The 15,577-nt window shown below is 43.4% G+C and overlaps 1 protein-coding gene across 5 annotated transcripts in view; it reads left to right on the forward strand.

Annotated features, from left to right (window-relative positions):
- Positions 1–15,577, forward strand: part of CPNE4 (copine 4) — a 526,674-nt gene that overhangs the window by 473,402 nt on the left and 37,695 nt on the right. For all 5 annotated transcript variants that reach the window (XM_051818460.2, XM_002722063.5, XM_051818461.2 and 2 more), the window contains exons 8-10: positions 942–1,040; positions 7,633–7,719; positions 10,919–10,978. In XM_051818460.2, coding sequence (XP_051674420.1) covers positions 942–1,040; positions 7,633–7,719; positions 10,919–10,978 — 246 coding nt within the window. The remainder of the gene's footprint in view (positions 1–941; positions 1,041–7,632; positions 7,720–10,918; positions 10,979–15,577) is intronic.

Consider the following 15,577-nt stretch of genomic DNA (forward strand, 5'->3'; position numbering starts at 1 on the left):
GGGAGGGACGGTATGTGGGGGAAGCCATAGTAATCCATTATTCGTACTTTGGAAACGTATATTCATTAAATAAAAGTTTAAAAAAAAAAAAGAAACATTAAAAGAAATTAAACCACTAAAACCTGAAAAAAAAAAAAAAGAAAGAAAATGAATGAGTAGGAATTAATTTGGATCCTTCTAGATAATTTCATTGTAGATCTATAAGGAGGCATTGCACAGGATCCCACAGATTTACAATCAGGATTTCTAGGCAGGACTAGTCAATAAAATCTGCCCCCTGAGGAAGGACCAGGCTACCTCTTAGAACCCCAATATTCTGAGGAAAATCTCTGATAGAAGGTACCCTTGACTGCCTTGATTTTATTGGAGATATGGGACTTTCTCACTAAGAATCATTGGCTTTAAATATAAAAATGATATCTCAAGTGCATGAGATCCTAGTCTAACCTCCACTGTGGAGGACAAAAAATCTAGACTTTCCTCCTCACCTAAGCTTGGGACCAAGCAGAGGCATTGTTGCCAATTTAATCCAGTAACACAGAGGATGTTACTTGGGAGCCCTTTTATTAGAAGTGAATAAGGGGAGTGGATGTTTAGCCTAGAGGTTAAGATATCTGCCTCCCACATTGGAGTCTCTGGGTTCGAGTCATTGTTCTGGCTCCTGACTCCAGCTTCCTGCTAATGCAGACCCTGGGAGGCTGTGGTGATGGTGCAAGTCATTGGGCTCATGCCACCCATGTGGAAGACCTGGATTGAGGCTCCTGGCTTTGACCAGGCCCACTCCCATCTGTTGCAGGTGTATGAGGAATGAACCATGGGTCTTTATATATATATATCTCCCTTCTTCCCACCCTCCCTCTCTCCCTCCCTCTCTCATCCTTCTCTCAAATAAATAAATGAATAAATAAATAAATGTTAAAGGTAATTCTTTTCTCTTGCAGTGCATAGTATGGGACTGGGATTCCAACGGCAAGCATGACTTCATTGGAGAATTCACCTCAACATTCAAGGAAATGAGAGGAGCAATGGAAGGGAAACAGGTACATGGTAAACCAAATGTGGTACTGTCCCCAAACCCTGTAGGATGCATTATTAGGACACTCTCTGTGATGCATCCTTAGGACTTAGCTACAGTTGAATATATGCGTAAGAGTGATGACAGGGAGCATAGTGGGATTTTTTTTAATTTTTATTTTTTGACAGGCAGAGTGGACAGTGAGAGAGAGAGACAGAGAGAAAGGTCTTCCTTTGCCTTTGGTTCACCCTCCAATGGCTGCCGCGGCTGGCATGCTGTGGCCGGCGCACCACGCTGATCCGAAGGCAGGAGCCAGGTGCTTCTCCTGGTCTCCCATGCGGTGCAGGGCCCAAGGACTTGGGCCATCCTCCACTGCACTCCCTGGCCACAGCAGAGAGCTGGCCTGGAAGAGGGGCAACCGGGACAGAATCCGGTGCCCCGACCGGGACTAGAACCCAGTGTGCTGGCGCCGCAAGGCGGAGGATTAGCCTAGTGAGCCACGGCTCCGGCCAACATAGTGGGATTTGAGTACCTAGATTCTAGAACTAGCCCAACACACAGCAATTGTGTGGTCTTGGTCAAGACATTACCCTCAATGGTTCAGTTCATTCATCAGTAAAATAAAAAGGTTAGAGGAGAATATTTCTAACTTCTTTTAGTTGTGTAGTCTTGGAAAAGCACTCTAATCTTTCTGTGATTCATTTTTCTCACCTAAAAGATAAGGGTGAAAATTGTACCTACGTCTCAGAATTTATGAAGATTACACGAAATGATCTGTGATAGCACCAGCAGAGCACCTAGCACATAAGTAGCATTTCCTAAATTGCTGCTGTTAGTAGTCATATTCTTTCCAGCTCTATATTTCCATGACTTGATGATATTGGCAACATATTTTATGCATTGAAGAAATTATTTTAACGCACACGCATAGTTTTTTTTTTCAAAATATATATCTTCCATGAACTTCTTGAAGATCCCTTGTATTCTTGTATCCATGGACTTCCCAAAATTTTTGCACCAAAATAATTTTGTCTTTTAATTTCCAACAAGATTTCTGAAGTTCCTTCCAATGGGTGAATGGATGGATAGAAGATAGATAGATAGATAGATAGATAGATGATAGATATCATCCATAACTTACCTGGTCAGTGTTCACCTGCTTGACTCCAGCTGTAGTACTTGAGTCTCTTTGCCTGAGAGCTTTCTCCGGCTTCTGGGGCTTGTTTCACTTATACCCAAAGCAAGTTAAAAGGGTAGAGGGAGATTTGACACCTTCCAGGAGACATTCAACAAGTCCTAAAGGGAGCTGGGGTATGAATGACCCACCTCCCTTGCCTTGGAGGTGGCAGAATTCTAGGATTGTGTTCTATTCCATTTCTCAGGGTTCTCCCACAGGAATGAACCCATTTGCCCACAGTGGAGACTGGCTTAATTAATGCACCCTGCATGGCTGCCTCTTTGTCTAGTTCCCTGCTTTTCTATTGGTGCTTACTGGTATTGGTACTTTCTTAGTATTATTTGCAACTATAGCCTTGCTGTGGATTTGCTTCTGGAGGAACTCCACCCAAGATACCTGCTGTTCTTACCCTGGAGTCTACTGCCCTCCTGAAGCAAAGATGAGTGACAGCTGCAGGTTCAGTGACTTAGAGATAAGACCCTGTGCCTGGTCTGATTACAGCGATTGACCCAGTTAATTTTCCAAGCCTCTTCATCCAGATGCAAGATCAGAATATAACCTTACTAGATGGTAGTGAACTAATCTTTAGAATTACAGTCTTCATCTGAACCATGAGCAATCATTTGTTGAACACAAACCTATGATCTGAAGACCCAAGGGTAGCTCTAGACCTGGCTCCCACAAAGTCTGCTATATATGCTTTGCTAAGTGCCCAGCACTGCAAGATTTTCAGACACAAAGACCTTCACCCCCAAGCAGTCATGCCACAATTAAAACCAACAGTAAGTTATATACAAATCATTCCTAGAATAACCAGGAATATAGCCAGAGAAATTGTTGCTCCATTGGACATGTAGAGCCAGGCCCTATGGAGTTAATAAATCAATGCTAGTTATTAACACCATCTTCTGGAGTTCTGAAGGATTTTATAAAGTTTTGTTCAGTTCACCTCTATAAGCAGAAATAACAAATCAATATATAGGAAAGATTTCATCTTTAAGCCCCTGAGATAGTATTAAGAGTAAAACTGTAATATACAACAGAATTTCAAAAAGTTCATGGAAACTGGAATTAAAAGATAAGCTTATTCTGATGCAAAAAATATTGAAATCCATGCATACAGGGATTCTTCAAAAAGGTCATTGTGACTTTTTTCATGGAAACACTATACACAGGTTTCAATTTCTTTTAAACCAAAATAATCGTGTCCTTTAATTCACTTTTCCATGAACTTTTTGAAGCACCCTCATGTAGTATAATTGAAAAAAAATCCTGATGCTTTCAGATAGAGATGGATCTTAAAGCTTCACTGAGGAAAGAGTCATGTGCTGCTTTATTTTTCTGTACCACAGAGATAGCAAGAAACCCCCCAGTTGGTGCAATCACCCAGCCCTTGGAACATTTGCCATGTGGAAAATATTCCCTTATTTGTTCACTCTACTGTGTTTATTAAGTAGTGCCCACTGGGCTCCAGGCTTTCTGCCAGGCTCTAGAGATGTCATCATTTACCATCCTGACATGGTCCCAGCCCTCCCACTGGAACTGAGAGACTGGTGAGAGTCAAGCAGAATAGAAATGCAAATCAAAACCAAATCACAAGAAATAACGAGGATGAAATTACAGCTTGTGACACATGCTATAAAACCAGGTTAATATAGAAGTGTGTGTGCAAGAGAGATCATCTGAAAAGGTGATTTCATCATTAAGGATGAGAATAAGCCAACCATGTGATAAGCAAGAGAAAAGCATTGCAAGCACAGGGAATATCCCTGCAGAGGCAGGTGGGAGATATTAGGGCAAAGTGGAAGACCAGGAAAGAGGTCGTACTATCTAAGGTATAGAGGGTCAAGAAGCCATGTGTGGAACATGGTCAATGGCAGAGCAAGCAAAAGAGATTCTGGTAGATAATTTTACATATGATGGAAGCATGATCACATTGTGCCTTCCAAAATAGTGGCAATGAACCCATTTAAAATGGAATTCAGTTGAAATTAGGATCTCTGTCCTTAATGTGTTGTACTATGCGAATTAATGGTAAAACTAGTCTTCAAACAGTACTTTATACTTTGTATGTCTGTGTGGGTGCAGTCTGTTGAAATCTTTACTTAGTATATACTAAGTTGATCTTCTGTATATAAAGATAATTGAAAATGAAACTTAATGAAGAATGGGATGGGAGAGGGAGTAGGAGATGGGATGGTTGTGGGTGGGAGGGAGGTTATTGGGGGAAAAGCTGCTGTAATCCAAAAGCTGTACTTTCAAATTTATATTTATTAAATAAAAGTTAAAAAATAAATTCAATTAATTAGTAACACTAGTCACATTTCAAGAGCTCAGTAACCATGCAGCAGGGGCTACCACATTGAATGGCACAGTGCGTGATATTTCCACCATTGTCAAATGTTCTGTTGGACAGTGCAGCAAAGGGTTCTAAGTTAAAAACTGATATAACTTATTAAAACTGTAGTTTATTAACTTAATTTCTTAAAAGATTATTTTGTCTGCTGTGTATAGATAATCAATTACAGGGGCAGACAGTGATGCTGGAAGATCTGTTAGGGTGCTAATACTATTGATAAGACAAAGGTGACAATGGCTTGGGTAAGGAAACAGCATTGGAAATAGAGAAAAGATTTAAGAGACTTTTTAAAAACACGTTCATTTTCAAGGCACAGTGTGTGTGTGTGTGTGTGTGTGTGTGTGTATTAGAGAGAGAGAGAGAAAAAATATATGTCAGGGCCGTGCCAACTGTAAGCCAGGAGCCTGGAACTCCAGGGTTTCTCACATAGGTAGTAGGAACCAAAGTACATGGGCCATCATCTGCTGCCTTGCAGGTGCATTAGCAGGAAGCCGGGTTGGAAATGGAGTAGCCAGGACTCAAGCTGCACACTTTGATATAGGATGCAGGTGACCCAAGAAGCAGCATACTCACCGCCTCACAAAGTCTGCCCCATTTTGAGAAATAACTACAAGATCTACTGAGGGATTGGACATGAGGGAACAGATGGGAGGGGGACAGGATGGATCAGGGGTAGAGGGGGAGATGGTGCCATTTCCTGCAATGAGGAAGCCCTGTGGCAGGGAGGTTAGTTTGTGAGGAAAGTTCAAGAATTAGGTTCGGAAAGAAGTTTACTTATAGGTGTATTTTAGGAGACATCAACAAAGAGAGCTCTTTGAAGTCAAGAGAATTCATACATGCACCAGGAAAAGAGGACAGAAAGGAGAGTAGAAGAGGCTTGAGCCCCGAAGCTGAAGCATCCAGGTTCCCATTTTGTGTGAGAGCCCTGGTCCTGAAGGTACAGTGTAAATTCTTCATTAATCCTGGAGCAACAAGCATAAGCATCACAGCTTGATGTGCCCCAAGGGGAAAATTATAAAAACAAATAGGATAGCTCCTCCAAGAACCTTCTAGATGGAAGCCTTGTGGTCAACACACAAGCTTTGTGGGGAGGCTAGTTACCACCTGTTGATCCAGGCAAACTCCTTCTCTTCACTGATCTTCATATTTCATTGTAAAATTGGTGATGGTGAGAGCTAAAAGTGAGTAGATGTCTTGTGGATGATGTTCATCATTCTTAACAGATCTCAGAATCTTTACTTCATCCAAGATTGTATTGCAGATATCCTGCTAATTGAAGGAATTGTGGTAAACACCGATTGTAGATGACAAAGGATTAGGCACAGCTAATTTTTGGGATTTTTTTCTTCCAATTTTAATGTAAATCCCTAGCCACTTGTTTATACTGTAATATTAGAGAAATTTTGTGGGGAAAGGCAATTCGTTTTGAGGGTTGAGGAGATACTTTGGATGCTTTGTCTATAAATGCCAAATCGATGTTGATACGGGATAGAATTCTTGCTTATCAAGCCCTGTGCACCTTGATAGCAAATGAAAAGAAAACCAAATGGAGAGAAGGAAAGACAACGACTATCTTTTGTTGGTGGACACATTAGGCTTTTTAAAAAAGAAAAGAAAAGAAAAACATGGTTAGAGATCTGATTTCAGATTCCACTTTGAGGTATCTCTCCTCCAACTTCTCTCTCTCCCCACCAAGAATCTCAGATTCGGAGGGAGTGATAGGGGTTCCTAACCCAGAACAGGAGTCCTTTCTTCCAAATCCTTATGTAGTTGTCCACCCCTTGCTAGACTTTATCCATTGAAGAGAAACTACTGTACTAGTTATCTATAGCTGAGTTCAAATAACCAAAACTTCCCACCTGAAACAGCAGTCATTATTAACTCACCATTCTCTGGATTGGCAGTTTCTTTTTTTAGGGCTTATGTGTTTATTTGAAAGGCAGAGAGAGAGAGAGAGAGAGAGATCTGTCATCCATTGGTTCACTTCCCAAATGGCCACAACAGCTGGGGTTGGGCCAACCAATACCAGGAGCTTGGCGCTTCACCTGGGTCTCCCACGTGAAGCCCAAGCATCTGGGCAGCTTCCACTGCTTCCCCAGGCACATTAGCAGAGAGCTGAATCAGAAGTGGAGCAGTCAGGACTGGAACTGGTACCTCCATGGCATGCCAGCCTTGCAGGTCATGGCTTAACCCGTTGCACCACAGCACTGGACCCTGAGGATTGGCAGTTTGAGCTGAGTTGACCCAGAACAGCTCTTCTGTGCTCCACATGGTATTTGCCGAACTCTCATGAGTTTGTATCTTGGCAGCTGGAATGGCTGGGGAAGTTCTCCCTGGAGGCCAGTGTGACCTTTTCACATGGTAGCAGAAAGTTCTCAAAAGTAAGAGCAGAGTCAGCCTCAGTCCCTAGACCTTCCTGAAGGCCCTGCTCGTGCCACATTTGCTAATGTCACCTGACTGAACATCAGGGGAGGAGGAAGCATGCACCTAGAGGTACTACTGCCAGTGCACCCTTTCACATCAGCTCCGGAAACTGCTTGTGTGCAGCACTTCTAGCTGTCAGAGTGAAATGTTGTCTCTTCAGTGGAAATCCAGGATCCACCATAGGATGGTGGTCAGAAATATTCAACCGTTCTAGGATGTTTGACATGTTTTGTCCCATGAAATCCTCTGTGTGCCAGGAAGGTTGAGAGCTATTCTCTTAGTGCCTCAGCTCCAGCTGACATCCCAGTTCCCAGTTACTACTGAGCTCTGATCTTAGGCCCCTTGGAGACCTACTGTGCCACTGTTGTGACAAATACCAATCCATTATTTTAGTTCTCAGTGAAGTTCTATGTAAACTCATCCTTGTCCCCACCAGCATCCAATTTTCTTCAGTTTTCCTACCTTGTCGGTCATTTCCCAGGGATTAAGATTAATTAAGAGAGTCTCACCCTAAAGTGCCCCACTACTGTTACCACCTGGAGACCATCAGTCACCCCTCCTACCTGGTTTTCCACAGCATCACCCAGCAGCTTGGCCCCAGTGAATGATTTGATCTCTTCCTGAATAGACTGTCATGCTGTGATGTTCTTGTTGCAGGTGCAGTGGGAGTGCATCAACCCCAAGTACAAAGCCAAGAAGAAGAACTATAAGAACTCAGGCATTGTGATTCTGAATCAGTGCAAGGTATGTCTACAACCCCCTCTTCCAGGAGTGTAAAGCTAGGGCTGTCAGGTTGTGTGGTTAGAGAGACCAAGTGTCTAAAAGATGTGATCTTTCTTTAAATAGAAGTCAGAAATTCATTGTAGTAATGCATGTACAATGAGAATGTTGAGCACAGGTAGTCTTGGAGCTACACAGCCAAGTGCCTCCATCCCCTCCTCAGGGCAGGCCTGCCCCCAAAGGCAGAAGAGATCTGGTCATAGGTCAGGCTCTTCTCTGCCCACGGCAGCGCCAGAGGGAGAACTGAGAATGGAGGTAGCCAACATTTCATGAACACCAACTATGGAGCTGTCAGTGTTCAGTGCTTTCTATATGGTGACAACCCATGTTGAAAGGCTACAATGTGAACAGGTCAAGTATAAAAGACTAAGGGGCCTAGAAGCTCTTCCCAAGAGGACCTCAACTTTGCAGAGACTCTCTTTTGCTAATAATTAACATCTGCAATCATGCCTGAGAACAATACTTCCACTAGTTGTGACAATAACTTCAGTAAGTTCTGTTTAACAATTATTATAACCCTGAGATTTCTTCTTCAAATGAGATCACATAACTAGTTCAGAGTCATAAAAGTGGTAAGTTTAAGAGCTGAGATTTTAACCCATGTCTATCTGAGTCCACTGGACAGGGCCTAAATGTTGTTCAGAGTATTAGTATATGGTGTTGGCATATATGTGCCATAAGATAGGATTCTTCTACCAGACTGGCTTCTCCATGGCTTCCAAAAGCCACAGGGTTACACCCCAACATAACAAGACAGTAAAGGGAGAATCTGACTATTGGGGCTTGAATAGCATGTGCACCCCTTGAACCAGTCTCTGGGATTAGAAGATACTGTAGGCTGGCGCCACGGCTCACTAGGCTAATCCTCCGCCTAACGGCGCCGGCACACCGGGTTCTAGTCCCAGTCGGGGCGCCGGATTCTGTCCTGGTCGCCCCTCTTCCAGGCCAGCTCTCTGCTGTGGCCAGGGAGTGCAGTGGAGGATGGCCCATGGGAGACCAGGAGAAGCACCTGGCTCCTGCCATCGGATCAGCGCGATGCGCCGGCCACAGTGTGCTGGCCGCGTCGGCCATTGGAGGGTGAACCAACGGCAAAGGAAGACCTTTCTCTCTGTCTCTCTCTCTCACTGTCCACTCTGCCTTTCAAAAAAAAAAAAAAAAGAAGATATTGTATTATTAGTCATCTGGGCCATTGTTCTACAGCAAACATCAAATGCCTCAGCATAGCCTGCCAATAGACATGTGCTACCTGGAGGGAGTACCTAGGGAGACTAACAGTTTGTGAATTGGTCTCTGAGAACCTTTCTTGAACATTATATGGAATCTAAGAAGCAAAGGAAAAAAATCACAGTTACTGAGTATCCAAATAGAAGGATCCAGACTGTGAACTCCAGAACTGTAGGTACTGTGTCCGTTTCTCTGATCACTATGTCCATAATAGGTGCTCAATACTTGTTAAATAAATTCGTTACTTAGTATAGAGTTAATCTTATGTGTATAGAGTTAATTGAAAATAGAGCTTAATAAAAAAATAAAAATGGGAATAGGAGAGGGACGAGGAAGAAGCATGGGAGAGTGGGTTGTATTTATGAAATGCATGAAGTTTTTATGCCTTAAATAAAAGAATTTCTGGAGGAAAAAAAGAAATAATAAGCAATGAATGAGTATAAAAAATAAATAAAAATTAAAAAGTTGTAATCATTTTGAAGAAAAAAATAAACATTTTACAATTACTAGAAAAAAACAAATGAATGTATGAATATCACCAAAATACAAGCAGCAAAATCATAAAGAATCATACATTAAGACCAGAAATCAGTAAGGTGCATGAGAAGGCAGATGATGGTAGTCAGCAGAAAGCAGCAACAACCACACTGACTTCTACTGTGGAGGTCAAAAGGATCTATTCTATGCAGTCCAGACTTCCACCACTTGAGTCTCAACCCTACCATTTCATAAATATGTGGCCTTAGCCTTAATTTCCTCAACAACAATTCTACCTTCATTGGATTGTTCTAAGAATTAAATCGATTAGGGGTATCGATTTTTTTTAATTCACAGGCTTTTATTGGAGTTCCGCTCCTGGGCGAGGTTCCATGGCCCCAGCAGAGCAACAGAGTGGGGGCCAGGGAAGTCGCGCATCAGAGATTGGGAGAGCTTTTATAGATTCAGGGCATGGGGGTTAAAGGTTGAGGCGGGTCTGATCCTCACTGGTTGACCTTTAGGCACCCGCAGGGCCCTTGACAAGAACTTTCTTCCCCGGAAGTAGGCCTCTCTGTTCCCGGAAGTGTAGGCCTTCCCTCCTTGCGGATTCCAAAGCTACCATCCCAACCTTTTGATGATAGGAAAAGGGGCGATGATGAGTCTCTCTGGCTACTTCCTGCTGACTGGGGATGTCGTCTACAGGGGCCTGCTCGGGGTATCTTGGGGCTCCGCAGGGTCAGGCATGTATGGATGGAGAAGCATCTGGTTGACTGCCTGGTTGCTGAAGGCCTTGGTTCATTCCATTATCACCTGCTGTAAACATTTAAACAGATACTGTAGTATACAAGTCAGGGTGAGAATAGCAACCAATGATCCTAAGAGTGGCATTAACCAGGTAATGAAAGGATTTCATAGAGGAGAGGAAATGAGGGGGGTCTCTGGACCCTTGTGAGGATTATTTGATGGACGTGGCATAAAGTAAGTGCTCAATACGTTAGTAACTGTTTTTAATGACCAGGGAGGATCTAACTAACTGGAAATTGTCAGTGGAGTCTTTCCCAGGTAGATTTAGATGTGAAGCTGTCAAAATGAATGCATATTAAGAATATTACCAGGACCAGGATGTAGACACAGGAAAGCAAGACTGAAGCCAAATGTGAGACATTTTTAATTGAGAAACAGCAGCGATCCTTGAAAATACAGATTAAATCTCACCCCAAAGGTAGAAGCTGATTGAAAGCATGCATAAACCAGAAGAAAGGGGAGCAGAGTTACAACCTTCACCAGCCTAACTATATTAACATTTCTTTCTTCTTCTCTTTAAATGGAATAAAATCAACTGATCCATTTTCTCCACATATAATTCTGCTCTTTCAGTAGCCTAGCCCCAAAATTCAGGCCCCCAATCTATAAGGAAGCAGCTCATGCTGTTATTAACCTGTTTCCTTCTCCTTCTACACAGATACACAAGATGCACTCTTTCTTGGACTACATCATGGGTGGCTGCCAAATCCAGTTTACAGTAAGTTGTTTCCATGTTTGTTCTTATTTGGGGAACAAGACTAGGAAAGTGACGAGTCAGCTAGGAAGTTCCTTTGAGCCAAGGCAGGTGCCTTGAGTGTGTTCATTTGACCAAAATGCATGCACCCACATCATGCCTAGTGGTCAGTCCCAAGGCAGTGAAAAGATGAATTCCAAAGAGTGGAGAACCAGGGTGAAATCAAGGTTGTGAAGTAGAGTGGGCATCTCTACTCAGTGGGTTGGTCCAGGATCACCTCCTATATGTGACCTGTGAGCCCATGGCATGTGTACCATCATGACACATGAGTAAGCTGGTCTTTAGAAAGTATGCAGGCAGGTGGAGGTTGTGAGTCCATCTGCCCAGGAGTGGCTTGCTTTCACTGGCTTAATATTCAAAATCCTCCTAGGTTTGGGCACATGTGACCTCCAGAAGGAGAATCCCCAGATGGTAAGACAGGTGTGCTAACACCTATAGGAAGGAACCATGGATGTAAACAAGGGAGATGCAATTTGTACAGCATTTGTTTCTCACCTTGCAGAAAGATACTCATGAAGTTCAGCCTTGTTTAGCTCCCTAGACTGGTTTGGTTATGTGAGGAAAGCAAGGAAAATGGGTTTAACTTTGTTGTCAAGGTATGGGCTCAAAAGAATAGCCAGGTCCATTGTGTTCCTGGGCTCAGAGGTAGTGGTGCTCCAAGGACTAAAAGTGGAAATCCAAAGGGTCTGAGACAAGTGGTAGTTGATAAACCAGCTTCTCCCTAAGCTGGAGGTTTGTCCTCTGCAGTGATCTCGGAGAAGCCTACCCAAGCCAAGGCCCTGCCTACAATCAGGGTATTGTTCATTTACTCTGAATTCTAACTTCATATTATAAGAAAACTATGCATGAGTTTCAAAAAAATCTTCATCAAAATAAAGTTATCTTTGAATTCTATTCAACCATGAACTTTCTTAAGTACCCTTGTACAGAAGGCAGCAAACGTGTTTATTGTGGGCACAAACTCCAGCTGAACCGTGGGCTCACTGCTGCCCTGGGTGAATATAAATGGAAGGAGAGAGGCAAGCAATGTCAGAAAGGAGAACTACTGAAAATAGTTTCCCAAGATATTAAGCAAAGGAGTGATTTCCGGAAACTATTTATAGTTTTCCAAGGGAAAAATCTATTGATTTCAGTTTGTTTTAGATTCTGCAGATCCCATGCTCTTGAACAACTCTTTATTCAACCGTCAAGGGCTTCCTTTGTCCTTGGGTTGGGCTGCAAGGGAACAGCCCCCACAAAAACCAGATAACTCCAAAGCGTTGCCACCCCACATCCTGACTCTCCCATGTGGCCTGCCTGACACAGGGAGATTGCCCGCCTTACTTTGTTCTCCCTTCCTATCTTACTTTGCTGATTTTCCTAGCTGGGAAGGTACCTCCTCAACGTTTATCCCCAAGTCTCCCTGAGGAACTTCCTCAGGAGCAGGAGTGACCTGAAGTTCTGCAAGTCCTCTGGGTCCTCGTCCAGACCTGCCCTTCATCCTTGCGCATCTCCCAGGATGCTGACTTCCTTGGATGCACCTGCCAGGCTATTGGCTTTTATTTCAGTTTCACCAATAGAAGACCACAGTCAGAGATCAAAGAACAGAAGCAGTGCGAACCTGGAGTGCTTTCTCTCCCTCCCTTTCCACTTGCCGGGCTGTAGTTTGGCAGTGGCCTTGTTTTTCTGTAGAGGTTCGCAGCTCCTGTCAGTCATCCTGGCCTGTGGATGCTCCTCCTACTAAGTTCTAGTGATGTTCCTTTCCAGCCCTTCTGGTCAGCTTCCCTTAACTTTCCTACATATTTGTGAATTATCCCTTTATTAAACCCCGCTCAATCACCACGTCTGAATGGCTGTGTGTTTCCTGTGAAATCTTTAAGTTCTTCATCTGTAAGTGGGGCTGAAGGAGGCCCTCACATCTTCTGTAGATGCTGGTTCTTCTGGGTCAACCACAGAGCTGTTAAAGAGCAGGCATCTTTCTCTCCAGCTACAAGGCTGCTGAGAATACTTCTGTAGAATTATTGAGCCCTAACCCTTCAGGAGATAAATTCTAGGGAAAAGAACGAATTGGATGAATAGATCTGATACTGCAGTTTTGCTCTTAAAAAAAGCACTTTATGAGCTTCAATATATGTGTATGCACTAATATGTTCCTTTTTAAGCTTTATTTATTTTTTAGAAAGCCAGAGTTAGAGAGGGAGAAAGACAGAGATCATCCATCTGCTGGTTCACTCCCCAAATGGCTGCAATGGTCAGGACTTGGCCAGGCCAAAGCCAGGAGCCAGAAGCATCTTCTAGGTCTTCCACATGGGTGGCAAGGGAAAGGCACTTGGGCCATCCTCCCAGGCCATTAGCAGGTAGCTGGATTGGAAGTGGAGCAGCCAGGGCTCAAACCAGTGCCCATATGGGTTGCTGGCATCTGAGGCAGCAGCTTAACCCACTATGCTACAACGCTGGCCCCTGCACTCTTACGTTATAATGATAAAGCTTTGTTTGGGTTAATATCAATAAACAGTCTACTTAGGTGAATATGCTTTGAAAAGAATTTGGGGTCAGAATTTGAAGGGATCTGAATTAATTATATAATGGAATAATAGACACATGTTTTAGAGAAGTAAATTGTTGGATATTTGGTAGAAGGTATTGATGGTGATGAAAGGTGAATCGAGAGAAATGAAAACCTGCTGCAACAGCCCTGGTGACAGGTGGGAAGAGGCTACACCACAGCAGCTGCAGTAGGAAGGAGAGCTGTGGTAAGAGAGACACAAGCCTCAGCTGGGAGACCAAAAGCAAAGACGGTGATGAGTGCAGGAATTCTTGGAGTCTTTGTGCCTGACTGACAGAGCACAGCAGGCCTGTTCCTGGACATACACAGACCAAGGGGGCAGCAGCAGGATGATGAGTTTGTTTCTGCACATGTTGGAGATACCTTCAGGTATCCCAGTGGACATGGTGCTTATAAAGATGGCCCTTTCAGGAGAGAGGCAGGAGCTGTTCATTAAAGGTCTGGATGTGGTGGCCAAAGAGAAGAAGGCAGCAAGAAAGGGGCCTATTGACAGGAAACTGCAGGAGACCTTCCACTTGGCAGCAGGGGAGAGAAGAGATGCTAGAGGAGAGGGTCCTGGAAGGGCAGTCACTCAAATGCCCCAAGGAAAAGATCACAGGATCCAGTGCAAACATCCCGTGTGCTCAAGAGAAGTGGGTGGGTGATGAGTAATGAACAGCGACTGGTTATGCGATGAGCAGGTGCGCAAGATCTTCTAAAGAACAAGGTCAGCAAAATGAGATGGGGAGACCCAGGAGGTAGGGTATAAACAGAATATGGGGGTGAAACAGCAGGATCACTATGCATTCAAGATGGTCAACAGCAAGGAGAGAGTGAGAGGAAAAAAGAGAATAGCACTTTGAAGGTTGAAAGAAGGGAAGCTTTGGCTAGGATCTAGCCATAGCAGAGGAGAAGGCCCATCAGAGAGAGAGATACATGTTGTCGAACATAGCCCTAATCATAGATTCTCCATCTTCTTTGGCTGCTAGGACTACTTGAGGGTCTGATACGTGATCTACATCCTCACACTAGCAAGTGATCATGCACAATTCGCACCTAACCTGATGAGTCAAGGGCACTCCTAAGGACAATCCTTGGACCTCATGGGAGTCCTTGAGTTGTGAGCACTCTAGGCTAACTCACATGGATCACAGGAGAGGAGGACATGAGTGGAGTCCAACAGAGAGAACAGGGAGAGGGGCTGCACTGGGCACATGGCACAGCAGCTAAAAATGAAACCAGATGCTAGAGTTTCACACACACAAAAAATACAACATTACAGACAGCACACGAGAGACAAATGCCATGAGGTGCTTGAAAAGAAACCGATAGAAGGAAAGGTTTCCTTTGGAAGTTATGGCTTTTCCAGATGTCCCCAAATGTTCATTGCAACACAGATTTTCACAGAGACAGGCTACAAGCAACCTAAATATCAAATATTAAAATAATATCTCTACAAATTATGATACTGCTTTTAACTGCACTGTGACAATGCTATTTTATATTATAAAAATTAGGGAATTATATAAGTCATTAATTATATAAGGCCATTTCAGACAAAACTCATGTTGGAAACTTCCTGAATGCAACATTGTTGGGCAGTGGGGTCGCATGGGAGATATTTAGGTCACAAGAGCTCTACCCCCTGGATGCATTAATGCCAGTTATATAAAGGCACAAGACAGAGTTTGATCTGATGTTCATCTCACACTCTCTTGCCTTTCCACCTTCTGCCATGGGATGGCACAACACAAAGGCCCTCACCAGCTGGACTTCCCAGCATCCAGAACCAAGAGCCAAATAAATCTCTGCTCATAGTCAGTTACCTCGTCTGTGGCATTCGGTTATAGTCGCATAAAATGGACCAGGACTATTACATATAAATATCTAGAAAGGAAAGAAAAATTAAGCATGACTTACCAGGCTAAATGGGCAGCCGAGAGGGCATTCTTTCTTTATTATGTTCAGATGGCCATTTGTCTTATTTGTAATTCTTAAAAATTGAAGCTGTTATTGCTTTCTTTCATCCCTGATCTTAT

Source organism: Oryctolagus cuniculus, chromosome 4, assembly GCF_964237555.1.
Source record: "Oryctolagus cuniculus chromosome 4, mOryCun1.1, whole genome shotgun sequence".
NCBI classification, from domain to species: domain Eukaryota; kingdom Metazoa; phylum Chordata; class Mammalia; order Lagomorpha; family Leporidae; genus Oryctolagus; species Oryctolagus cuniculus.